General features: G+C 36.6%; 2 protein-coding genes across 2 annotated transcripts; one reads left to right on the forward strand and one right to left on the reverse strand.

Moving 5' to 3' along the window:
- Window positions 1–3,548: 3,548 nt before the first annotated feature.
- LOC145779484 (muscarinic acetylcholine receptor M3-like) lies at window positions 3,549–9,854 on the forward strand. The gene is made up of 3 exons (XM_082591087.1): window positions 3,549–3,876; window positions 4,579–4,872; window positions 7,100–9,854. Exons 1-3 carry the CDS (start codon window positions 3,581–3,583, stop codon window positions 7,995–7,997), a joined length of 1,488 nt encoding a protein of 495 aa, XP_082447213.1. The 5' UTR covers window positions 3,549–3,580; the 3' UTR covers window positions 7,998–9,854.
- Window positions 9,855–12,350: 2,496 nt separating this feature from the next.
- On the reverse strand, window positions 12,351–19,286 carry LOC145780230 (proton channel OTOP1-like). Its single transcript, XM_082591932.1, has 11 exons — window positions 19,110–19,286; window positions 18,213–18,369; window positions 17,359–17,563; window positions 16,803–17,011; window positions 15,841–16,011; window positions 15,016–15,122; window positions 14,445–14,699; window positions 13,739–13,794; window positions 13,255–13,318; window positions 12,587–12,772; window positions 12,351–12,428 (listed from the first exon to the last, which is right to left on the reverse strand). The coding sequence occupies exons 1-11, from the start codon at window positions 19,284–19,286 to the stop codon at window positions 12,351–12,353; spliced, it is 1,665 nt and encodes a 554-aa protein (XP_082448058.1).
- Between the last annotated feature and the right edge of the window lie 6,210 nt (window positions 19,287–25,496).

The following is a 25,496-nucleotide window of genomic DNA, read 5'->3' on the forward strand; positions in this document are numbered from 1 at the left end:
GGCCCACAAAGGGTTTAACACAGCACTGCCGGTACGCCAATACACAAGATTACAAAACACTGTAACAGCTAAAACGTGCATAGGCCTAAATCGGTGTTTAGTTAGTGAAATAGCCCATATGTCATTAGTAGGGGCATTTTTATTTTGATCTAAAAAAAATTTTTTTGACTTTATTTTTATCAAATTTTGACTTTATTTTGACCTAATAAAGGTCAAAATATCTAGACAGACCTTCAGGTAGGCGAACTGCTGCTTGTTGTTGGTAATACACATTCTTAATTATGCGCAGGTCCTTGTCATCAACGTTAATGTTGTTTAGAATCTCAAAAAGCTGTTCGTGACGAACTTTATCGAAGGCTTTTTTTGAAATCTACAAATGCAAGATATGGTTTTGTTGGACTCCAATTGCTCTTTCACCAAGTATTTTCATGGTGAAGATTGCGTTGGTTGTTCCTCTGTCTTTCATGAAGCCAAACTGATTGCCCCCTATTTCTGGAAGCAATTGCCGTCTTAAGCGTTGGAGGATGATCTTAAGCAGAAATTTCATAGTGTGTGAGATCAGACTAATAGTGCGATGTTGGTCACAATCAAGTGTTCCTGGGATTTTGGGTAGTGTAATGAATACTGATTTTAACATGTCCTCAGAAATCACACCACTTTCGTATATTCTATCTAAGAGCTTCCAAATGATGTCTATTTCTTAAAAAATTCCCCCAATTTAAAATTTCATTGTTCAGAAACATTAAAAGCAGGTTGGCTACTGCTCAGCAATCCAATGCATAGCTACGATTAGCTAGATGTATATTTGCAGCTGCTAAATTTAAAATTCCTTGATTTGTATAATGGTGTGACGTGTTAGGCAGCACATTAGCAGCATAATTTACAACAAACTTGTTTGTCTTAATTAGTCCATTCTTACTTCGTTTTTGTTGTTTAAGATTTAGCCTAATCTATGTATTTTTTTCAATAATTTGATGCAATAATTTTAAATCTGTGACATTTGTAAACATTTCTCAAGCAAACAAAGTAATTCATGTGAAGCGTTGAATAATTTTTAGTCAATAATTTATTGATTCGCTTCGTGTTACATTTATACAAAAGCAACTAACAGTCAAAACATGTTTTTAAAAGCCATTTTTGCTGTCTTTGTAAAGAATAAGACACAATACCTGATTTCTTAAATTCCTTCTTAGTTTTAAAGTGTGTTTGATTTGGCTTGGGTACACAATATCGTGTGCCACTTCTTCCCATGTAGTTTCAAAGAGAGGAAATGCCATATAACGTCATTGAAAATACGATCACCATCTAAATTCTAAAACGTGCCAGTGCCACCAAAGAGAGCTAAAGTGATTATTTCAGAACTAGTGCCTACACAATTAGACCAGTATAAGATTGATCAGCTGAATCAATCAAAAGTACATTGTGCATCGACTATGTAGGCGAAGTTGACAAATATTGGAACCAAACACTAGCCTATCTGTAAAACCGGCAATTATTAAATTGGATAGTATTCAACTTTGCTTCCAAAGTCTTTTCAGAAGTTTTTGTTGCTTAGAGATCAACCAAGTAAAATGTTTCATCGGAAAATAATTAAGGTGACGTGACTGACAGTAACCTATGAGTAACCTGAGCCTTTAAAGCAGCATCAGGAAATTACGCAGTAGGCTGCCCTTCTTCAAAGTTGTTAACCAGTCTGCAGTCTATCAAAATACAGAGTCGTTGGTTAGACACTTGATTGACTGTTATTGAACTTGATTAAGATTTATTTGCAAAATGAGTTATATTTTTTTGCAAAACCTAAATCGAAAAACATTGTCGTGGTGCTTGCTCTCAGATGGATCAACAACGAATCAACTTTTAGCCTACTGTATTAGCAGATGATGTGCGAAAAAAGACCTTACCAAGCGTAGGCTATGTTGTCACTATCATGCAACTTGACGTGCTTCAGGTAAATTTCTTCAAATTCACCTGAACGTGAGAAGCAGTAAACAGGCGAATTAGCTAAAACAGAAAAATGTCAACCGAGCTTATAGCCTAGATCAGGGTTATTCAACTAATGTTAATAAAGGTCCAGTGTGACAAATCGAATGCTTTTAGCGGTCCGGTGAATAAATTATTTCATACGCAACCACGAAAGTTAAAGTATCAATGATAGTAACGAACCAGTTTTTTTAGGTAAAATATAACTTCTCTAGGATTTTTGACAAAGTGTTGGGGGGCCCTCCCTTATAGCTACTAGAATAATCACAGAAGAAAATGCTTTCTCCCAGTAGAAATATGTTGAAAGAGGCCCAGAAAAGTGACAATAAGGTTATTCTTCCGAAAGCCCGAGGTTCACTATCAACACTCAGAAGGTCAGGATTCGGACCGCGGTCCGCCAGTTGAGTAGCCCTGGCCTAGATCAGCGAGAAAACGAAAACGGTTCAATTGCTTCGTTTGTAGTTCCACTGGTATTTTGACAAGATAAATTAAGCTGTCATGACCACGGCAATGCAAAAACTTGTGATCGTTATATGTGATTAAGAAAAGCTATATTCAGATGGTAGTAAAATTCCCATCATAGTAAATTCCGGTTACTGTGGTTGGGAGTACGGATAGTAGTCTTACAAGGTTTTACGATTTTCTATTGTTGGTGTTTACTGTTGTGAGCTGGAATAAAAACATGGACAATGGACATGCTCCACATCAGTTAAGGTTTTCTTCAAAATCACCACTGCCTTAACAAAAAAACAGTTTAAGTACGGTACGTAAAGTCGAAGACAAGAGCCAGTGGATTTATATTTGCTTTGTTGTCAAGATGGCCTACTTCGAATCTAAGCTGTTTATTGTGACAAGCCTTGTAGTAGTTTAACAACCTGTTCAACAATAGCCCATATACAAAGGATTGAAACATTTTATTCATCTTGAAAGATTTATAGGTTTTAAATAGAAAGTTGAACGGAACAGTCGATGTTTTCGATTGGCTGCAAAGTTGATATTAGTCTTGAAAACCAGTTTATATTGCTTTTGTTTCTATGGTTTTGGTTAGGTGTGAAGTTAGATATTTTATTATCCTTTCTAATCTTTAACTAATTATTTTGTGCGTATTTTATGTTGATAAAACAGTTTTGAAGTTGAAATAAATTTTGATTTCGCATTGCAATGCGACAAACTTACAAAGCTTTATTTTTGTTTCAAAAATAATGGTAGGCTAAAACCTCCTCATACAATCAGAGTCAGGCCAACGATTTTACTTAAAGCTTTTGCAAGAAAGACAGTAATCCATTTGAGTTGTTTAAACATTAATTTGAGGACATATTTTTAAATAATTTATACGTTTAAACTGAAACTGTTGAGGTGAGTGCTCATATTTCGTTTTAGCGTATCAAACATGACAGCATATGCGTTCTTTTGTCTATGCTAGATTTCTTAAATAGATTTACAAATGTTTTCTTCACGTCACTAATTTTAAAATTTCTTTTTAAATTTTATTGAAACTTCCACGATGACTGGAAACAGCACCCCAGCGATGACTTACTTTAGCACTCAATTTGGAATGGAGAGCACAAAACAAGACAACACAACGCACAGCGCAGAAGTCATGCTACTCATCTCTGTATTTGGTGGCATTTGTAGCCTTATCACTGTCGTAGGAAACCTCATTGTCATTTTGTCTTTTCTCATCAATCGAAGTTTAAGGAACTTCAGCAACTACATGATATTGAGCTTGGCTTTGAGCGACCTTACGATCGGCGGCTTTTCCATGAATGTATTCACGATATACAACGTCCACAGCAAGTGGACATTAGGACAAGCAATGTGCAAAGCTTGGCTCTCTGTTGACTACACTGCCAGCAATGCTTCTGTGATGAATTTATTGGTCATCTGTGTTGACAGGTATCTAACTGAACTTTTAGTTTTACTTAATGCTCAAGAAAATTTATATTGTAAGCTTATAAAAAAATTGTTTTCAACATTCCAAAGGCCACATATTAATAGTAAATTCTATCCAAACCCAAGTTGAAAACATATCAAATTTAATAGATAATATTTGCATAAAGGAAAAATAAGATTATCTACGGACTGACTGATACCATCAGATCTTGTAGGACTAATTTTCTTAATCAAAGGCAAAATAGAACATTACGATACTATACAATGACTACTTTTTCTTCTTTGAAGTAGGTCAAATCGCATCGTGTTTTTGTTGATATCAGACAATTTTGCAATATGTAATAATTTCATAGCCTACAAACCAAGCATTGCTTAATCACGTTATTAGAAACTTTTCTTCGGTTACAAAGTGAAGAGTTTAACCAACTTTGCTATAGGGAAAAACTTTTCATGTGTCCTTCTTGTGTGTACGTCACCATCTGGCATCATTCCAACATTTCCTCAATCAGACACAACTGACTTCTCAAACTAGATCGTGATGTCATAACTTGATTTTGGTAGTTTCTTGAAGACGTCTGAAGCGTCCGATTGACCAAACATCGGAATAAATCCAAATTGCCACCTATAGGCCATATCATCTGGTTTTTAATTGATGCCTGATGAACAACCTCATTCAAATTCTCATAAAAAAATTATTCTTTTCAGGTATATTGCTATCACAAAACCAGTCAAATATAAACGATGGTGTAGTCCAAAAAATGCTGCAATTGCAATAGCAGCAGTCTGGTTCATATCGTTTGTCATGTGGGTACCTGCCATTACACTTTGGGATGTGATTTCGGAAAACACAACATTTTCAGATGGTCAATGCTACATTCCATTCATCAACCAAAATCCTTTTTTATCTGTCATTACCATTGTTGTAGCTTTTTATTTACCAGCCCTAATAATGTGTGGTCTTTATAGGAGAGTTATCCAAAAGATAAAATTTGGAAGAAGGTAAGAAATTTGTTGAAAGTTTTGTTTCTTAGAGAGGAGTGATTATTAAAAGTCGTCTTGTGTTAATTTCATTCTATTTCAAATCGGCAATAAATTTCTACTTTTGAGAAGAGTGGTTAAAACAGAATTAAAGGTAAAATTATCTCTCTCAACACTTTTATCACGCACTCGCTTTCAAAAGTAAGATAACGTCAGCCTCTTTTCCTCTTGCACTCTTGATCTCATCAGGTAGCAGAGCCGCCCTTTGTACTTTAATGTCACATCTGGAAACTTTAAATTAACGTAAAAAGGGCCAACACTGTACCATATGTTGCAAACTAAAGTTTTTTTTGGATTTAAACAACATTATATAACATCATGTTGGAACTAAAAATCAAGGTAGTAGATATGCTTGCTTTCGCTGCAAGATTATGCCAAGATTATGCTAGCAGCTTTTACACTTCTTTCGGCATCCAATCATTCTAAAAACATTTTAAACGAAATAATATTGGTAAAGTAAGCTTAGATAGTTGTAATACAAAAGAATACACAATGTAATTCTCGTAATGGGCACCTATTAACTTTTTGCACAGCTCTACGGTAGGCTGTTTAACTTTTTACGCCAGTACTCAGTGACATTAGCGTAGGCTTATCTAACAAGCCTACTACACTAGGCTTTTAAGGTGTCATGCAAAAGCGTCGACTTGAATGAACTTGTGGCCTTGCAACTCTTTCTGGGTCGCTTATTGCAACATCGTGTTGCCAATGATTCTGTAAATGTGAAAGTGTTGTAGGCTACTTGCTTCAACAGTACAGATAGGATTAAAACGATTCAGAAAATAACACGGCGGACTCAGCGTGACGATGATAGCCTACTCAAAATATTTAAAACAATCCATGCTTTTTAATTAAAGATTGGCCTATTACACTGTTTATCTTTAATGCATTTTTATATCACATTGTACTGTATTTGACTGAAAAAAAACTGAACGTTCCAGACAGGAAATTCCATCATTTTCACATTAAGACGTTTGCAGACGTTGAATCAATGTAAAAGTGTTGGATTTTACTGTCGGAGGTTGTCTATGTATGAACAACATGGTTTGGTGAACTTTTGGTTGTACTAAAAAGTGCTACAGTATTTAAGCAAGAGTTATATAAAAATTATAGAGTTAGCCAGCTTATTGATTTATAATTTTAGATTTGCCTACAAATAAACATTCTGACTACTGTGTTGCGAACGTTTAAAAAAAAGAAATATGCAATAATCTTCAAAAGTAAATGCGTCATCATCACTCGCAATTGAGCGGGAAATGTAGCACTTTAACCATCATGGTTAAAAACACTAAGTGATTTCAAAACCTTTAGTCATGCACGAATGTAGGCTACTGCATGAGCGTTACGCAATAAAATCGAGATTTTGTACAACTGCCAAAGGCGAAACCGAAATGCAAACTATGGTAACTTCTCTAAAATTATGTAACTTGTTTTGTGAAACATTTTAGTCAAAATTTATGAATCAAAACTAAAAATGGTGCAGAAAAAATTGTAGATTGAAAATGAAATAAAAAATAGTTTCAGGTCAAAATGAGAATGGCCTATAAATAACTCAGTTTTTATATTAGGAATATGCTAATACAAATGGTAGACTATACAGTACAAAATTTGCATTTTAATGTGTCAAAATCTGTTGCCGGATTAAAAATCCCAAGTGAATTTGTATTGTCGGAACTTCACTGTTTGCTGCCACAGCTTCGCTATCTTTAAAACGGAGATAAATCAACCTTTTACCAGAAACAGCTTGACACAATCAAAATCACTTTGATAAAGTGTGAATAAAAGATTGGAGCCTATACACAAGCGTCAATCAAGATTTGACCTTGTTTTCATTATTTATAAAAGACAGAGCTTTCTTTGAGGCATTTAATGCATTTTTTGTAAATAACAGGCATGCCATTTCTGTTTATCAGCACTTAATGTACACCTGCCAATTTAGCTTCTTCAAAAAGTGGCATTAAGTGTTAAAACTTTAAAGTATTTTCCTACAAAAGGGGAATACTGTATGTTTTTGAACCAATAGACTTTTTTGTTATTTTTCTATGCTACGAAAAAACATCTACGGTTGGTTGTAGAAACACCTCTTTCGACAATTATTGGAACCATTATAAAAGTTTTAGGCCAATACTTGATGCTAAAAATTGCAGCTTACATTTTAGAAACACTTTATTTCAAACATTTTGCGTTTCAGAAAGTTGGGAACGATGATTCAGAATGCTACAGTTGTGATGGCTTGTAGAGAAACTGCAAAATCGAAGTTTCGCAAGAAAGCACGTAGGTCTAAAGATACTCAATCTCTTGATGACCGTCTGATTGCTGGAACATCTACCAGTAGCAATGCTATTACTGTACACGTTAGTGAAAGCACAAATGCAAGAGAAAAGCTACTTACGGTTGAAGAAGAAGACTGTGTAAACGATAAAGTAAATATAGACAAACACGAAAGTCTAGTTGAAAACAAAAGTTCTGGGATCTCGACCACGGTCAAATCAAGACTTTCTCTTCAAGACTCTTCAAACAAAGAAGAGAATCTGAGTGACTCTGGCATTGTCAACAACGGAAGCAGTTCTACATTCAATCCAAAAGCAGTGAATTTACAAAGAGCAAATTCCTTGCAAACGTCTAACACACCAACACTAGTCCGCAATCAATACATTATGAAAAGCAAATCGATAAGTTATGTAACAACTTCTAAAAACAATAAAGAAGTGCTAACTGAAAAAATCACCACCGTTAGAGAATCACACCGGGCAATAAGAGAAAGAAGAGTAACTGTTTTATTAAAGTTTATTTTATTGTGTTTCATATTGTTGTGGATTCCCTATAGTCTCATTGTCGTTGTTGCAGCAGTGTGTTATGAATGTACGGTGCCTACGTGGTTGTGGAATTTAAGTTATTGGTTATGCTATTTAAATAGCACCGTAAATCCTTTCTGTTATGGATTTTGTAACGAAAATTTTCGACGTACTTTTAAGGCAATAATTACCACACGTTGGTGGACAAAGGAAAGCAGGAAAACATTACAATTAGGAAGAAAACCTGCTGCTTTCAGGGTTTCAAAAAACAAAAATAACAATGGTCCAAAATAGTTTTGATGCTGAAAGCTTACTAAGTAGCGGTAAGAACGCAATAAATGTTGGCAGATCTGAGCCGTCGAGGCGAAGTAGCTAGTGCACAAATTCAGTTTCTATTAGAAAGAAAACAATGAGAAAAATTGTGTGCTGATTGTTGATTTCTATTAACTTAGGCTATGTATATTTGGCACCGACTCATATTCCTCAACGTACGGTATCAAAAATGTCTAATGCCTTTTAGCGATAACGAAAGAACATCAAATGAGTCAATATGATTGAAGTTAAGTTGATTAAAATCCAATAATGAATCATTTCAAAGAGAGCACGTTGTTGTCGCTGTCCCCTTTTGGATGCAATTCTACTAGTAGTGTACACGCTTTTCTCACATGCAGCCCCTACGCATAACACTGGTCCCTTGCAATATAATGAAAACTGCTCCTGCACAACGTGGTTTTGTATCTTTACAGAACAAGTTTTTAAAGTAGCTAATCTAAGCGTACAGTCAATAGATGATATTTTTTATACCTTGTGAAGGTTGTTATACGTCTATCAACAGATTTACTTCGAAAACAAACAACGATTAAGCTTTCGCGAACACAAAAGTGACTACTGAAGCTTTCATTTGACTTATGCGGTTTCGATTTGTTAATATGTTGTATTGTGTTCGAATAACTAGATCTTTTCGTTGTCAACTATAGGCTATGTCAATTTTGGAATTCCAGCATGACTTTGCATGAATCTTTCTTAACAAAGTAGGAAGTTTGTTCCATGTTTTCGGTCATGTAAATTCTATAGCAGTGGTTCTCAGCCTTTTTTTCTTGGTGGACTCTCTTTGGTGCCTTCGAAGCGGTCACGAACCCCTACTGTTTTTTTTATCTGGAATTTTGATATATCGCGCCTCCTAATAGAATTAAATATTTCATTAGTTTCGAAGCGACACACTCAGAAGAATTTGCTGAACTCGTGACGTACTTATGACGATTGATGACACTGACGAGTGACGAAGTTATGTTCCATATGTTGGCACACAGGACAGGATCAAAAATCAGTAATCCGTAGCCTGATTTAATGTTTTTCTATAAATTTTTGATAAAACTACCATTCAACGTTTTATAGGCAGAGAAAACTTTTTCTCAAACTGTTGAAAATTTCATGATCAGATCAACGCTTCAATGCGTGATGGAAATCTACAGATAAATCTGCATCAGGCATTGCAGAGTGCACTGATGCAGATTTATCTGTAGATTTTTATCACGCGTTGAAGCGGTGATCTGATCATGAAATTTTCAAAGGTCCGAGAAAAAGTTTTCTCTGCCTACAAAACGTTGAATGGTAGTTTTATCAAATATTTCTGGAAACTTACTTGGTTTCGTATTATTCTACAAATTTTATCACAAATGAATAGAATTTTTGCGACTGTTACAAAGAATTTTTCCCTTTTTTCATTTGTAACCAATATTCGTTGTAAACCTACTGTAATCACAGTCATGGCAAAATTGTGAGTGCTGATAGAAATGCAAACGTTAGTTAGCAGTCTAAGTTAAGTATTGATCAACAATCCTCTGTCTTAAAAGGATTAAGTTGAATGAACATATTCTTTTTGAAAGATTTAACTCAGTTGTGTGATTTTTATTTATTTGGAAAACCAAACCTTTGTGCGATGTGCTTTGAAATTTCAAACGACACACCAGTGCATTGCGACGTGCAATTTGAAAATTACTGTAGTACACAAATAAAGCACAACTAATTTTTTAATTTCGTAATTTATTGATCATGCTGCAAGCTCGGAACCTTTCTTGGACCATCTGAAATCGCTTCGCGGATCCCCGGTTGAGAACCACTGTTCTATTGAATGCTGAGCTATTGAATAAAAACTCAGAGCTGACAGTTTTGCATGCTTGTAAAGACTTTGAATCATTGAAGCAAACCGGTTATCGAACTGGAGATGCAAAGTGGCTGCTTAATGTTGAGTTGTGTAGTAGGCTATCATTTCTTTCTTTTGACTTCCACTTTGTAAAGATCTGTTCCAGAAAAGTTGTTCTACTCGGTCAAGTGCATAGGTCGAGGACGAAGCTGTTGACGTTTAAATTTTTTTTGTTTTTAACTTTGCAGAACTTAGTGTTCATATGATGAACTGTTGTAGCGGAAAGGATTTTATCTCATGATATAATCCGGCAGGAAAGCTTTGTGTGTCGAAAAATAACTTACCTTCGTCACATTGCATAAGAAAGCTAATATTAAAACAATCAAAATATCATTTTACTGTTCAACCTTGTCATTGCGCGTAGACAGGAAACAATTCATCAATTTACTTTATTAATACACCTTTGAAACGAAGCGTCTCATCTTTTCCGTGCACCAATCTTACTTATATCACGCAACACTTCCCAGCTTCCAAATTTACATTGATCTGATGCAAAAGCATGAATTTTGATAACTGAATCAGTTATGACCGGACCATGAAGCAATCACAGTAAATTTGTCTAGTTAACTTCCTTGCTTCAAAAAAAAATAACAATCACAGAGGAAATGATTTTACTAATGAAAACTGCTGACGCTTAGGCAGACTGACGAAGTCTTGTTCACAAAAATCTTTCGAGTAGATCGGTCAGAATATCACGTGCTGAGTCGCATGACTGAAATCAGCTGATTCGCAAGGAAAACTGTCCTATGTCAAAGTGCCTACCGTCTAACAATGTCTTATTCGACATTTCGCGAAGTGATGCCGCAATAATAATAATAATCATGCTTTCATTTTTAGTAAAATTAACTTGTAGCGTAATTTAAACTTCCATAGAAATAGTCATTGCGTCAGTGAAATAGTTAGTTACGGTTTAACTATCATTGCATTGTTACACAATATTTGTAGTGTAAAAGAGATGTGAACGTAGCCGTAGAAGATAGGGGTGCAGGGAGGGACGGTCGTTCCCCTGCTAAAAAAAAAACATCGCAAATTAATTCAAAATTTGTCTGACTATTTGGGAAAATTGTAAAAAGTCGTAAATTGCTGTGTTTTAAAAAACATATTTGCAAAAACAAGATCCAGGCAAATTTTGTTCACACCCCTAAATTGTTCTGTTCTCCTACTGTTATACTTCTGAATGTGATCATAGTAAAATTAACTTGTAGCCCTAAGCTGTAGACATTGAAAAATTGTCTCCAATATTATAGCATTCATTAACAGATCATCTAATTTTAATCAAGACTTTTTTATGACTAAATATCCTGTACAAAGCACGTAATAGAACTTGTTGCATACAAATGTTTATTCACAAATTTACAAAACAAATAGCTACACATTTCTAATGTAGGCTATAGCCTAATATCCAATCAAAACAAATAAAGTAATTTTAAAAACTTCATTAGCTCAGCAATAAAAGCAGTCTGAAAATGTTTTAAGAGTGAAGTACACCACAGTAAATTGAGAGTTTGATTTCTACCGGACCAACCAAAACGTACAGTAGCCTACAATTTTAACTCGGCGACTTTACAAAAGCCAAGTCCGCTATAATAAACACTAAAATGCTTCCAACTTCGATTTTACACCCTTGCACCGGGATATAGGCTTAAAGCACAGGCCTACATCAGGCCGGATTCCCATTTCCGACTTTCAAATGTTGCAAAAAAACACCGACTGAGAACAAGCCTAACATTTTTCATATTCAGATTTTTCAGGCCTGATGTGCCCTAACAATCCACCAGTAGGCATTGTGATATTGGTTTTGTGCTATTTGTGTTTCAAAACTGGTCTTGTTGTCGACAGTGACAGAAAAAGTTTGATTTACCAGTTTTTGAGTGATACGAAAGAAAATAACTCTAAGGTTTATTTTTGATTTTTGTCTGAGATTCAGCATGAACTGTTATTGCTAAAGAGTTTGACTTGTTTACCTATAATTAGTGGCACAAAGTATTTTCCAATTTTTCAAAGAAAAATAATTAACTTATTCTGCGCTCAGCATCTTAATTTCGTGGAAAGGCTATAATTTGTGTGAAAGAACGCAAAAGAGAGAGAACTTTTTTTTTGGTTACTGTGTTGTGTGAATAGTAGCCTTTGCTACAGTGCACAACTGCACATGAGTAAGATGTGCAAACCATAGCACCATGAAAATTGAATATTCAAATCAACAAATTTACAGTACCGTAGCTTATTTAATTTTTCAGTACAAATAATTCTATACAACCATCAGGCCTACAATGACTTTTAACAGTTTATGTGCCATTGGTATCTCAAATTTTTAAAATTTGTAAAAGGTAGCCTACACATTAAGATGATTAAGTGCTTGTTGAATGATGATATATGAGGATAAGAAAAGGTAAAAATTTTAGACAGGCTTAAAACACATTTGGTTTTAAGCATAAGACCACATCTCAAAGAAGCATGCAGCCGAGTGCATCCGTAAAAAGATTGACAAGGGTGTAGTAACAGCTGTCAATGTCATCCAAGCGCTGTGCCCAAAATAATAATACTGAAAACTTAAAGTTGAAAACACTGTTTTGTCAAGCGAAAGAAAAATCCAAATACTAGCGTTAGAAATGACCAGAAACATTATGACATCACGAAGAGCAATTCTCATTCCGCCGGGCACAGCAAGTCGGAACCTGACCACGGTGTTTCTATTAATCACTGCATCATCTAGATTTTGTTTTCTTAGATTAGCCTGGTTAGTGATGTTGGTGTTCATAGTTTGCATATGATCATCGTCATAAACAATTGGATTCGAGTCAATAGTTATTTTGTGATAATTCTCGTTTTGATTTGTTGTTGATGAAGTCATGTCGGTAAATTCTTCCTAAATAAAACAGCATGTGTAGTCAAAAATATCTTTTCAATTTTAATGTAGCATTAATCACTGTAAGTATATCACTTTCCAATCAAACAATGAAACACAAAATACATTTAGAATTAATACATTAATACAAGACTTAGCCGCAGAACGACCAACATGTCGCAGTCTTATTTATAAAGGCGCAGAATCAGCTGAGAAACACCGTACGCTATCTGCTGTCAGAAAACCAGAACATCGCAAGGCCCGAGCCTCAAACAACCCTGGCCCTAGCCAACCATCCTTCCAATGTCCATCCTGCAGCAGAAGTTTCACCGCGCAGATAGGCCTCATCAGCCATCTCCGCACTTATGTAGCCTACACTGACCAAAGTCAACACTAAAAAAGGAAAAAAGAAGCTTGATCTCAGTCTCATTGGCCATCTTCGGAAACGAAGGGCGAACATCATCATCACATTTAAATAACCCACGTATCGGAGCATGTCTTACCAGTCTATGCAGCAGATTTTGACGAGAACATCTATACTTGTTGTCTTCAACAACATCACTTGATCTAAAATAAACTTTTATAAGTTAAATCATTGATAGTGCATGATGAGCGATAGTTCACGGACTTTTCCCCATCTACTTTTAACGTGACAAGGCCGTTGAGAGGATATTTTGGTACCATTGAGATCCTCGGGCCCTAAATCAAGACATTTCTAAGAAAAACGCTTTACAGTATATCCAAAGAATTCGCGGTGATTTCCCGAGTGGGCCAGGGTCCGTCCAAAAGTATATCCTGGACCTCCCCTGTCAACGCCACTCGCAAAAGAAAATGTAGCCTATAACTACCTATAAGTTGCAAAAGCAATTGGACTAAGTAGAGCTATGGGTTGATGCTAGACCTGGATGATAGCAACGGGAATCTGGGATCAAAGATCGCTTTCTTTGAAATATGACAAAGTGAGAAGTGTAAGCTACTAAACCTTACCGAAAAGTATCGCTAGTTGTTGGATTGTGTTGCATTCCATAAACCACAAATGTAATCTAAACATTAATATTCATTGTAAATATTCATTGTTACCTTGCTGGCGACTCAGCTTGCGTAGGATCATAAAAATCGAAGTTTACAAAAGAGAAACAACTAAGTCAACATTCTTATAGAAAACTTCAGGAAAACATAATGACAGTTCTAAATTAGTAGAATTTTTTCAACATCTATTTGCAGTGGCATAACTAGGATTTTCATCACCGAGAGACAATGGCACTTTTTGTGCTCCCTGGTGACAAGATGTGAGCTATTATTGGTAAAGCTCACAACATTGTTACATACAATAAATTCTATTCAGTGTTCTCTGATACTTTTCCGTAGGTCAAGTGTTTCACTTGCACCTTTTAGATAGCCCTAGTGCCTATTTGTTTCACAATGCAGTTGCAGGCTACTGTTAAGATGAAAAAAAAGCTTCTTCAAACTTGTGAAATTATCAACATTAAGTTTCCAAAAAGGTTTTCTCAGGCTGAGTATAAAAATTTCAACAGTTGGTCAAAATAATCAACCTACTTGAGCTGCTGACACAACTTCACACTGGGTTTTCCATTTTGCGGTTAGGCTGGGCTAAATTATCAACTCGATGGAGTTCGATTGTAAGCAGACATTTTTAATGAAATTAGAAATTGTGCGTTTTGTTGCACTTTACCTGAACGGTCGTAGAAATAATGTCAATGATGGGATAAGCAAGAGAGATCCACCAGCCCGATGCTTTTATGTCTTCACTTCCAGCACACAGGGACAGGATTGAAAACAGTCCAATCAACAGAGGTCCAATAAAACAGACAAAAAGCAAAACCATGTCCAAGCTTATTCCAATTGATTTCCGTTTTTGTTTTTTAGACGATTTGTAAAGATAAAACCCAACAACGCAAGCCAAAAGATTCAACAGCTCACAAACGACCTAAAATATATATTGTAGCAGTAGTCGCATTGTATGTCCGATTAAATAAAAAAACAAGTCTGTAATATAGGTTACAAAACACAATGCACAATGTTATGGTGAGTAAAAAGTCGGTGAAGTATTGAAATTATTGTATGTTTTTGATTTTACTTTCTAATTCACAAATAAACACTGTAGCAATGGGAATAAAACTAAATAGTTCTGACGAATGTCTAAACTTTACCATGTTCAGTATGATTCTTTTTAAAGAAGGCCGTACAGTAGTAGGATACATGATTGTTTTAGTAGTTCATCTTTTCTACCCGTTTCAACTTACTAAAAATCCTTCGTATAAATGCAGATAACTTGATTCCGTTGAGTAAGCTGTGCCGTCAGAAGTATCAGAATCAAATGCTCCGAGCACAAGTATCACTGTAACAGTGCCTGTCAGCACAAGCGCTCCCACCGTTGGGCCTAAATACTATTACTGGTCACCGAATTGTCTTTTTACTTTGCTACAAAGCTTGTTGTTACCGTTGCCGATTTTTTTTTGAAATAAACATTTGTTTTTGTTTTTTTAAATTGTTTCCATGCAATGCAATCTATTGTAATCTATGTTGCTTCAAAACCTCTCATAAATCACATGTTTGTTTACACTCCAATATAGGCCAGGCAATACAGGCTTAGCCTATGTGATTTAGAATAAGCGGTCTCTTTGAGGAGGATGACAAGAGCTCGGTTCTTATGAGTGAGTTGCTTGATCATATCGATCTTGCTAAATATGATGCTTTCAGTGTGTCAAGTGGAGGATGGTTGGATAGTAGCCTACTTGTGGTAAGTGGTACTGCTGCGCTCTGAAAAGAGCGGTTCCCAAATGTAACCGAACGTTTAAAGCCCAAATTGGACACATTAACCATTTAAGAACTCGTCGTTAACGTTTTTATTGCGAAGACTATCATTCTGGAAGACGAGGAATAGCCATCATCATTATTACTCGCAGAAGGGACTGCGCTGAGGTGACTGTCTTCCCTCCCACTCTGTCTTCTCAATTAATAATTTATACTAACAAATGTACAATTGTACATGCAATTGAACTATGCGCCCAATTAGCAAGCCAATGCAATATCTACATACGGTGTTCATTCATGATTTCTTTACTCACCTTTGTAAGCTTTATAGAACTTGTAGCTAGGACGAATGATTCTCATATGCTGTTTGGCTTTCTTGCCTACTTTTCGCCAGCTTACATATAGAAGACAAGTTGATATCAAGCAAAACTCAATGAGAAAAGGATAAAGAAACTTATCAGCATTGATTACTCTTTTGCAATATTCTGTAAGGCATGTGCAATTTCCGTGAAATAAACCACCTGTAAAGTTTTTAAATTATGTAAACTTAGAAAAAGTGAAAATTACATTTACATATTTTAGCGGTTGGCAATTTTTTTCCAACACAGAAACTGAACAGCCAGCAGCCTCAAGCCAAACAAAAGAACCGCATTAAAGAACGACGCACTGACTTCAACACCATTAGTCATAGCACATGGCTAGGGAACTATGTTCCAAAAGCTAGTACAATTCGCTATTGCCACTGCGAACACGCAGCATCAGGCTAAAACAGGTCGTTAAAACCTACATTGTGAAGTAAGCAACGATCATGCTGCTAAAAGCTCAATCAATTTCAATTGTTTTCCAATTGATAAATTAAAAATAGACCCTCAAAGTGAAGCGATCATTTAATCACATACTGTAGCTTAAATACGCTTTTCCATCTTTAAAAACATCCTTTTTGACTTTTAGTGGTACCGTACCACGGTAACAGGAAGGGGGAAAATATGAAGGCAACGAAGCTAAATGAAAGTTTTCGGTTGTTTATAGCGACACCTAGTAAATGGAACAATACAAGCAAGGCAGCTTTAATTTACGGCAACAACACTTCAACCAACGGAAATTCGTTCTTCAAACGTCGGTGATCGGAGCTACGCCAAGGGTGAAAAGCACCACTCAGGTAGGCTACAGACAGTGCACAAAAGTGCTAATAGCCTACCAAGATACTTTTTTCTGTCTGTGGATAAAGATTCCAACAAATAAGTCATCCTTATAACGGTTGCAGGTTAAAACGTACCTATCATTTCAACGTCATTTTGGTTGTTCAACTGACCGCTTTGTTCAAGCATTTCCATTCCTGTTTCGTTTGACAAGATGGTGGTTTTAGCTTTGAATTGTTGATTGAAGTTGTCAAATTTTTCGAAAACAAGAGCCTCGTTTGCCTCATTTGCAACTGTGGCTATCCATACGGATAGGTTAGTTGCCATTATATGCATGATACCGAACCTGTGAAAGTATACATGCTGCAATTAGCCTCCATTCATATAAATAGCCAATCGACACTCGACAGGTCCTTCACACGCATAGTGCGAAAATACTTTTTTTTAATTTGACACCCACAGTGAGCATACTAGTGGACTGAATAGTTAACTTTAGTCTTGCTTCTACAGTAGTATGGCGTCTCATAGCCAGGCGTCTATGGTTTTCTACCTGAACGGTATGTTTTCACGCGAGGTTTAGCTTTCTCTTTTCCTTTTCAAAAGTGAAGTAAGTTACTCTATCATATGCAGTAAAAATTAATGCATTGTAGGCTTTAATTATACTATTCTTATGGTGAAACTAAATACTTTTACCTTGCAAGATGTTGGCATTCTTGTATATGATGCTTTGCATAAAGAAATAGAAATGTAACTTGACCAAATATGTAAGGAGTGTGTAGAATAGGCATCAGAATATAAAGAGCTTTATGTTTGCAGAATGGATTGTTGATCTCGGTAAGAGCAACTAACTCGAGAGCATCTTTAATAATTATGGAGAATCCAAACAATGCAACAACAGCTGTGTGAACAATTATTACAACATTAGTTTGGTTTGCACTAAGTCGTAGTTTCTCTCTCTCATCGGACTACCCTACTACCTTAACGTGGTGAGAGAGTTTCCGTGACCCAGTGACCTCTAGAGCTGTAGCCTATTGGCGGGAGCTAACTGCTCCCATAAGGGTTACTCATGCCAGATTGGCCGAAAGGTAGAAGCCAGACAAAACGTAGCCCAAAGTACCCAAGTCTCCAACGGCGGACCAGGCGGATGAAGCCAATCAAGCTCAACAACTGTGAAGGTGGATGAAGGCTGCATCATGTCACCAGCTCCAATCGTCTTGGTTTGGTTTGGTTTTGAACCTTTATCCTCGGACTGACAAAGCCTTGTTAGGTTATTTAATATGGCTTGCCTTGCCATGCCATTGGACAAAGCTGATGGCCTTGTCAAGTTTATATGTGCTTGTTGAGTGTGCGCCATCGGGTCCATGTTAACCAACCAACGCACAAGCGTCTTCGCAAGACTTTATTGCGAAGAACATCATACTCGAAGACGAGGGATAGCCATCATGTCACGGTTTATTTGAAATCAATGAATATTTTTTCCATTACCAGTTAAAAAATAAAAATAAAATAAGCTGAGCTATGCTTGCATAGCCTGCAATGGCACTCACCCTTTAGCCACCTATTGGAAGCGTGATGACTTTTAATGGGATCTTTTGCATCTGCTCGGTTGCAGCCCCAGCGTACAGATATTCCAAAGCTGATCAACCACAAGATAGAGACAATGTACAAAGCGTTTAAATAGTAATCAGCAAGGTCAAGTGGGCCCTGCATAATGAAATGAAGAGCTTGTGATTTGTGAAGCACGACTCTACTCATGCTTTGCTACTTCATTGTCTCCAGTCTCCACACTGGCGTTGATAACCTACGAAATAGCAATCTTGAAAACCCGGTTTAATCACGTATGTTACTGATGCGGAATCTCGGGACTATAAAAAACCTAAAACACTTTCATGCTAGAAAATGGTAAAATCAACACTTAAACAAGTTAACATTGAAACATAGGTAAAATTTTATAGAGCACTGAAAATTATCGATCTACATCAAACAATGACTCTCTCAGCTTTTGGATGCTTTTCCCATAAATCTAAAATCGTAATGATGACACTCTTGACTTGCATTTGTTTTTGTGACAGCACTGCTATAAATGAACAGGCTTTGTTCAGTTTATTGAAAATATTTATCTTGCTTCTTGTCACCAAAAAATTTGAAGGTGTAGAACAAGTAGGCTTATCTCGGATAATCTGGATATGGAGATGTTTAATTTAATTTAAAAATCACAACACCCCATGCATTTAAGTCCGTTATCATTTTTCCATGTTTTCAAGCTTAATTTTTTATACGATATTTGACACATGATGCAAAAAAAAAAATTAAGACCACATTTACAGATAGGCTACAAATTTCAATTGCCCTTTTTTATCAAATTTTGTCTAAATAGCCTACCGGTGCTATCGTATGAACAAATGATAAACCTATATTATTTTGTTTGAAGAAGTCCAACTTACCACTGAAGCTATGTAGTGAGATGCTGTGAAAACTACAGCAAGGTTAACCACAAAAATCCCGTAGAAAATTGACAATATAATGCTGGCGCTTTCAATAAACTTGTCGCTAGTGGTGTTCCTGTTTTTGTAAAAATTTGTCAAAGCCATGCTTGTTTCTTGGTTGCTGTCCATTTCCATAGTCGAAATTCTATCTTACACAACTGAACTTTAGAAATTAAGCAACTGCTTGTTGTCAGAACTGAAAAGTATAAATTATTAATTACATTGAGGTTTTGCTCTACATTGGCGCTCTACTTTACGTAAGTCTACTTCATCATCTCTATCCTCCATAAAATTCCTCTGGGATTAAATAAAAATTTGCTGCAGATTACTGCGTTTTTAGGCTTTTTTTTTCATTGTTAGGCTTGCTCTTATAAATTTAGTTCCCATCCGCATATTTTTTTCTTGCTTTTGTTTGAATAGATACTATATATTCTTAATATTTTTATCCATTTAATTTAGTGCGCTACAATCTTAAAGTACCGTAACGTGATGCAAAACAATTTCTTTATTATTTTATATGTAGTTTGTCGTCCTGTGAACGAAGCCAGAGACAATCGTTGAGGAACAACAAAAATGGCTCACGGTTTTGAGATAACCAACGGCATCAGAAGCTCTCAGTTGTTAGCGAACTTTCGGATTAAATCATCACTCGAGTGATTCAAACTTCAAATTTGTTTTTCCAATGTAGCATATGATCTCAAACATAGAAAACTAAGTAACACAACCAGATTCAATTAGTGTTGTTTATACAAAAAATACAGCTATAGAAACTGAACGTTTACTGCACTGTGCAGTTTGAATTGCTGAGGTAGGCTCAGTCTTCAAAGCTAAGAAAATGGAATGTCTGCTTGGGGGCCTATAGTCTATAATATTCCACCCACTGCTTGAAGAGCTCTATTCATGGAATGTTGTATTGTTACCCCACACGGCAAGAGTTTCTGGTTGTTGCTGGTTTTTGTTTTTGCTGGTTTTTGTTTTTCTTTGTTTTGCCTGGTGTGGGCAATATGCATTGAGCTATGAGAGAAGAAATATTAATTTGGTGATTAAAAATTATTACATAAGCGCCAGTCAATGCATTGTAGTCAATGCCAGTCAGTCAATGCCAGTCAATGTCAATGCCAGTCAATGCCAGTCAATGCCAGTCAATGCATATGCCTGCATTGTAGATGAAATATTTAGAAAAACAAGGGTACAAACACTATTTTGAGGTAGACTTACATTGCTGATAATACAAATTTACTAAGATTGATGCATAGCCTTAGGGGAAACACAGTCAACGAATTATTCCTCAATAGGCCAATTTGCTTAATCCGTGAATGGTCCACTGCTTGTGCATCCAAACTTTATACTTTGTATTTTCTACACACGTTGGCAAAAAAGATGGCTATTGCTATAGCATACTTGCCTTGATGCCGTGTTTGATGACAGTTTTCTTAGTCATAGCATCGATATTTACTAATAATATTGCAAGTTTCAAGCCTCAAACGTTAATTTATCAAAAAGCTTAAATTAACTCAGTTGGGCTCTCTACGTATTGGTTTGTATATCACTGCGTGCAACAAAAAGTGGGCTGCTATAGGCTACGCTATTGGTTATTATCTACCGTAAATGTAAAAATCATGTTGGCTAGGATAGAAGCCGTCTGACTCAAACTTTGTTATTTAACTTCAAAAGCTGTTTGAATTTCATTTAAATTTGTTTTATCACTATAATATTATGTAACTTGGTCAACGATTTTCTTTCAAACTAGAAGCCAACTTATCTAAGAATTTGAACTGCAGCTTCCTATTTTAAACGTAACCTAAATACTTGTTTTTGCAAGTTTCATGTTACTCTTCAGGACACCACTCTATTCGTCCACGTATCGCATAAATTGCGTAGCGGCTGTAGCCGATGATGATTACACAGTAAAAGCCCCTAGGAAATAAACGATGTGTCAGTTCAGTGGAGTTGTAAACAAGATTAACAACCCTGCTTGCATTTGGTTATGCTGATGAACAGTAAAACTAAATGCACAGCTATAGGCTATAAAAGTTTGCTTGCGTGAAATCAGAGTATAACAATTCAGAAATACTGTTCAGCCAGCCCAGTTTACACTATTTTTTGTCTTGGCGACTCTGACTACCGCTCAATTAGCACATCTTTCTACACGAGTTATCAATGCGTTAAAAACTGCTAAAGGTAGAGTAGCCTATTATCGATTTGAGAAGCATCCAATGCACATCAGCTGGACCCTGCTGAGAGACCAAACAATTACAAAGAAGTTAAGGGGCTGGAGAAGCAAATTGATATGCTAATAGCAATAAAGGATGAGTTATTCGATAAGGTCTCGGCTGTTCATGCTCTGCACAAGAAGATTCCAGATGATGAGTTTGCAAGGATTAATATAAGGACAGGTGAATGAAAATCTTTACTGGAGAAAACTCTTTTCCGTCTCTATAAGCCTACAAACTGGTTAGCATCATCTTCTCCCTTTCGGTTAGTAGCCTATAGGCCTAATGCATTTGTGGAGCTAGTGTTCTCTATTGTTTCGGCTCAATGGACAAAGGAAGAGAACAGACTTAGTGAAATGACAGTCGAATCCCTGCAACAGGTAAAGGTAAACCTAGACCTGAGCTGTCGTGAGATGCACGAAGTATTTTCTACAAACAAAAATTTGCTGGAACAGATTGTTTCTGCCAAGAAATGTGGCATGTGATATGTCATGGATCGTATGAAGGCAAATATTTGTTCAAAAACATTTGTTTCGTTTCTTATAAAAATTTAAATTTTCTGTTGTCCTTATTTTGGGGTCCACGTCTATGGTAACCCTGGCTATCGGCCAATTACATCACCGCTTTTGAAGCTAACAAAGATCAAATGATTATGATAAATTATACTATTCGATGAATAATGACTTTCGGAAACTGTATTATGTTTATGGACATTTTAAGCAATGAAATTATGTTTACAGTAACTGAAAATAAGATTATGTCACAAGCAGAAAGTTTATGTTTTAAAACCACAATCTCATTAGCCTATCCGATTTTCTCTATGAACTACAGGAGAAAATAATATTGTACTCACATGTGCGGATGCACTTCCTGCACCATTTGTTAACACTTATTTTGCTTTTTGTGCGCCTTAGGCAACCAAACGTTGTCGCACAATGTAGCCTTTTACGTTCAGCAACAACCAAACGTAGGATCAATTTTTGTTTTAATCGTTTAATTCCATAATTTGGGTTGTTATTGCCAATGTTGAAAAAGAATTTTACTTTTTTTTTACAAAAGTGAACCTAAATAGGCTTACTCAGGCAAAATTCTAACAGCTAAGTCTGAAAAGAAAACTTTAGAATAATCCTGGATTTCTGATCTTTTACAATTTGGGTAGAAAGATAACTTTTTTAAACCATAAACAGACATAACCCAGCAACAACACTACATTTTAACATTATAAAAAAAAACAAAAAAAAAAACAATAAGCTAGCCGAAAACGTTAGCTTATTGTTTTTGTTTTTATAATGTTAAATGTAGTGTTGCTGCTGGGTTATGTCTGTTTATGATCTTTTGTCCGCAATCACTTTTTGCCTACGTTTTCGATTCGATTTTGTTTGCTTGGTTATGTGAAAGTAAAACCATTAGGCTATCACAACGAGAGCGATGAATATAATATAAAAAAACATCACGAAATTAAAAACAACACATTGCAAATAGCCGAGTGGTGAGATCCATTGTTCGACGTTCGATAGGGCGCCGGTTCTATACCGCTTAAGAGCATGTGGCCACGTCTTTGGAAAGACACTTTCATGCGATCGATTGCGGAGTGGGGCGCCTTTGAATATAGCCCTTGATTTCCATTATGATTACGAACAGAAGACTATACTGTTCCAATGATAAATGGCTGATTGGTTGGTTTGAATCTTTATCCTAACTGACAAAGCTGATTCCTGATAGTTTCGCATAACTTGCTTTTTTGAGACTTGAACCACTGACACAAGGCCAGTTACCAAGATTAACAGAACAAAGTTTCGCTGGTTGTTGTTAAATTGTTCCATCCATTAAGTGCCGCTGAATGGAAAGCAGTCCTGAAATAGGTTGCTCAAGCGCACACCTCGAGACAATAGCGTAGCCAGGAATTTTGAAAGGGGGGGGTTTTGACAACCCAGCGGCGAGGGGTCTGGGGGGCCTCCCCCAGAAAATTTTGAAAAATTACTTTGAATTTGGTGCATTCTGAGAGCATTTTCAACAAATATGTGGGTATGAATATTCCTGTAAAATGGTGCTGTCCGGTGGCTTAGCAAAAGGATGAGATCATGTTTTCTTCGGCATTTTTCGGAAATAAAGCTAAGTCTCCTTGTTTTCTTGTTGCTAATTCCCGGCTGAGATGTTTGAATGTTTGGTATTGGCAAAACTCGCTCTTTTAATGCAGTTTTGTTTAAAATTAGGCAATTTTTTTAGGCTGAAAGCATCATTCTCAATATCGTGACGTCACACGCGTGGCAAAGGGGGGGGTTGTAACCCCCAAAACCCCCCCCTTGGCTACGCCACTGCCTCGAGAGCAGAACCAGCGCCGCCTGATTTTGTGGTTTCTTCGTATAGACCACGAAGTCGGGCGCTCAACCATTGAGCTAACGGAACATCGAACATGGTCATAGATTTAACAGTGAAAAACATAAGCGGTAAGTGTTGTATATCTGAATCATGGTGATCTGAATTATGAAAAAACTACAGCTTATCAATCCTATGTACAATCGAACAACACTTTACATTCAGCAACCACTAAGCAAAAACTACAATACTAAACTGATCATAGCGCATACGATAACAAGATGGCAAAGGTCATTGTTACGTCACACACGAATACCACAGTAAGGAAAAAAGAGTAGGGGAGACCGGGTTTGTCGGAACACCGGATTAGTTGAAACACTGCTGTTTTTTGAACTCCCCAAACATGCTGGTGAATCTTTACTGCCTCTTAGCAATAAACAACGATTGTATCTATCCGCCACATTTATTTTATGGTTCAAGTTTTTCTGATTTTTGCGCTTTGAACCAAAACTCGAGCTTACAAATGATCGTGTATTTATGATACTAGTGTTTTTTCTCAGTCAAATCTAGTACTTTTCCATGACAAGAGAGTGGCAACATTGACTGATATACCATTCAGTAGGCCGTGTGTTAATGTTTCAGAGGACGCTCGCGCAGAACCCTTAAAACAGCTTCGTCGAACCCCAGGGGTTCGATCGAATTCTGGTTAAGAACCACTTGTTTAAATATTTGGGCAGGTGTCTAGTAGCTGCTGAATTGATTCGTCATCCAATTCACGCAGACCACGTAAACCATTTGGCGCAGTTGCAGATGGTGTATTCTGCGCTTTGTTCCTCTTTATCACACTCACAGATCGCAGATAGAGCCATTTCCCATTTGTGCATGTTGGAGCGGAATGGTCCCAGACAGTCACTTTATCTGGCCCAGATGTGGTAAGGATCTGGTCAGATCCGTACTCGATCTGGTACAGATCTGGACCAGAGAAAGTGGCTGTCTGGGGTTCGACCCCAGTGCGCAAGCGGTTGAGCCGCACTCAAGCCTTCCTTGGTGAAAGCATTCAGGTTGGGTGGGGGCCGGTGTCGGAGATAAAACTAAGGAGTCTTGAAGAGTTCTTCAGCGACTCCGAGCTCCATTAGTGGTCCGCCCAAGTAGCCGCACTGATGGATTGGTCTTCAGCAGTTTCCATCAAGAGTTGTGCGGGCCTGTACGAATGGGTGTCTAGATTTTAATCGCCGGGGTTGCTCGCCTACAGACTCGTTGAGACTATTAGGGTGGAGCAAGTGGTTAATGATAGATTCTCAACTCTAATACTCAGTCAAAAAGTGTAAAACCTTTTTCCTGAAAATTCAAGCCGCAACTTTGTGTTATTTCTGTCTTAGTTTTAGATCCGCAAGTTCTTCTTGAAATTTAGGAAAAGGTGCTTGGTATAGGCTTACTTTGTGTTTGCATTGCAAATAAGTTTCGGATCCAATCTAATTTGATCTTGTCCCATTCTGGAAACAAAATAGGCCTACTTTTGAAACTGTTTCAACAGATTTGACAGTGATGAATAGGCCAACCAGAGGGTTAATAACATTTCATTTCACATCATTGTTAGCCGAAAACTTTTCAGTAAATGAGAACATTTTAATTAAATCCTTTTGAACCTTTTGTTTCCAGATGTTTAATTTTTTGATGAACGCATTATTTTAAATTTCAATGCAAAACATTGATGTTTTTTCCTAGGAGGGACAAATTAAACTCATCCAGTTTTTCAAGCAAATCTGACATTTGGTATAATTTCAAAAGTCAGATTTCATTGTAAAAATTGTAGACC

This window comes from Aplidium turbinatum, chromosome 11 (genome assembly GCF_918807975.1).
Source record: "Aplidium turbinatum chromosome 11, kaAplTurb1.1, whole genome shotgun sequence".
Classification (NCBI taxonomy): Eukaryota; Metazoa; Chordata; class Ascidiacea; order Aplousobranchia; family Polyclinidae; genus Aplidium; species Aplidium turbinatum.

Coding starts and splice junctions, on each gene's coding strand:
- LOC145779484 (XM_082591087.1), top strand. CDS start 3,581: ATGCTACTCATCTCTGTATTTGGTGGCATTTGTAGCCTTATCACTGTC. Junction 3,877..4,578: donor TTGGTCATCTGTGTTGACAG/GTATCTAACTGA, acceptor TATTCTTTTCAG/GTATATTGCTATCACAAAAC. Junction 4,873..7,099: donor AAGATAAAATTTGGAAGAAG/GTAAGAAATTTG, acceptor TTTGCGTTTCAG/AAAGTTGGGAACGATGATTC.
- LOC145780230 (XM_082591932.1), bottom strand. CDS start 19,286: ATGGAAATGGACAGCAACCAAGAAACAAGCATGGCTTTGACAAATTTT. Junction 16,012..16,802: donor AAATGACGTTGAAATGATAG/GTACGTTTTAAC, acceptor CATGCCTTACAG/AATATTGCAAAAGAGTAATC. Junction 13,319..13,738: donor ACAACTAGCGATACTTTTCG/GTAAGGTTTAGT, acceptor AGTTTATTTTAG/ATCAAGTGATGTTGTTGAAG.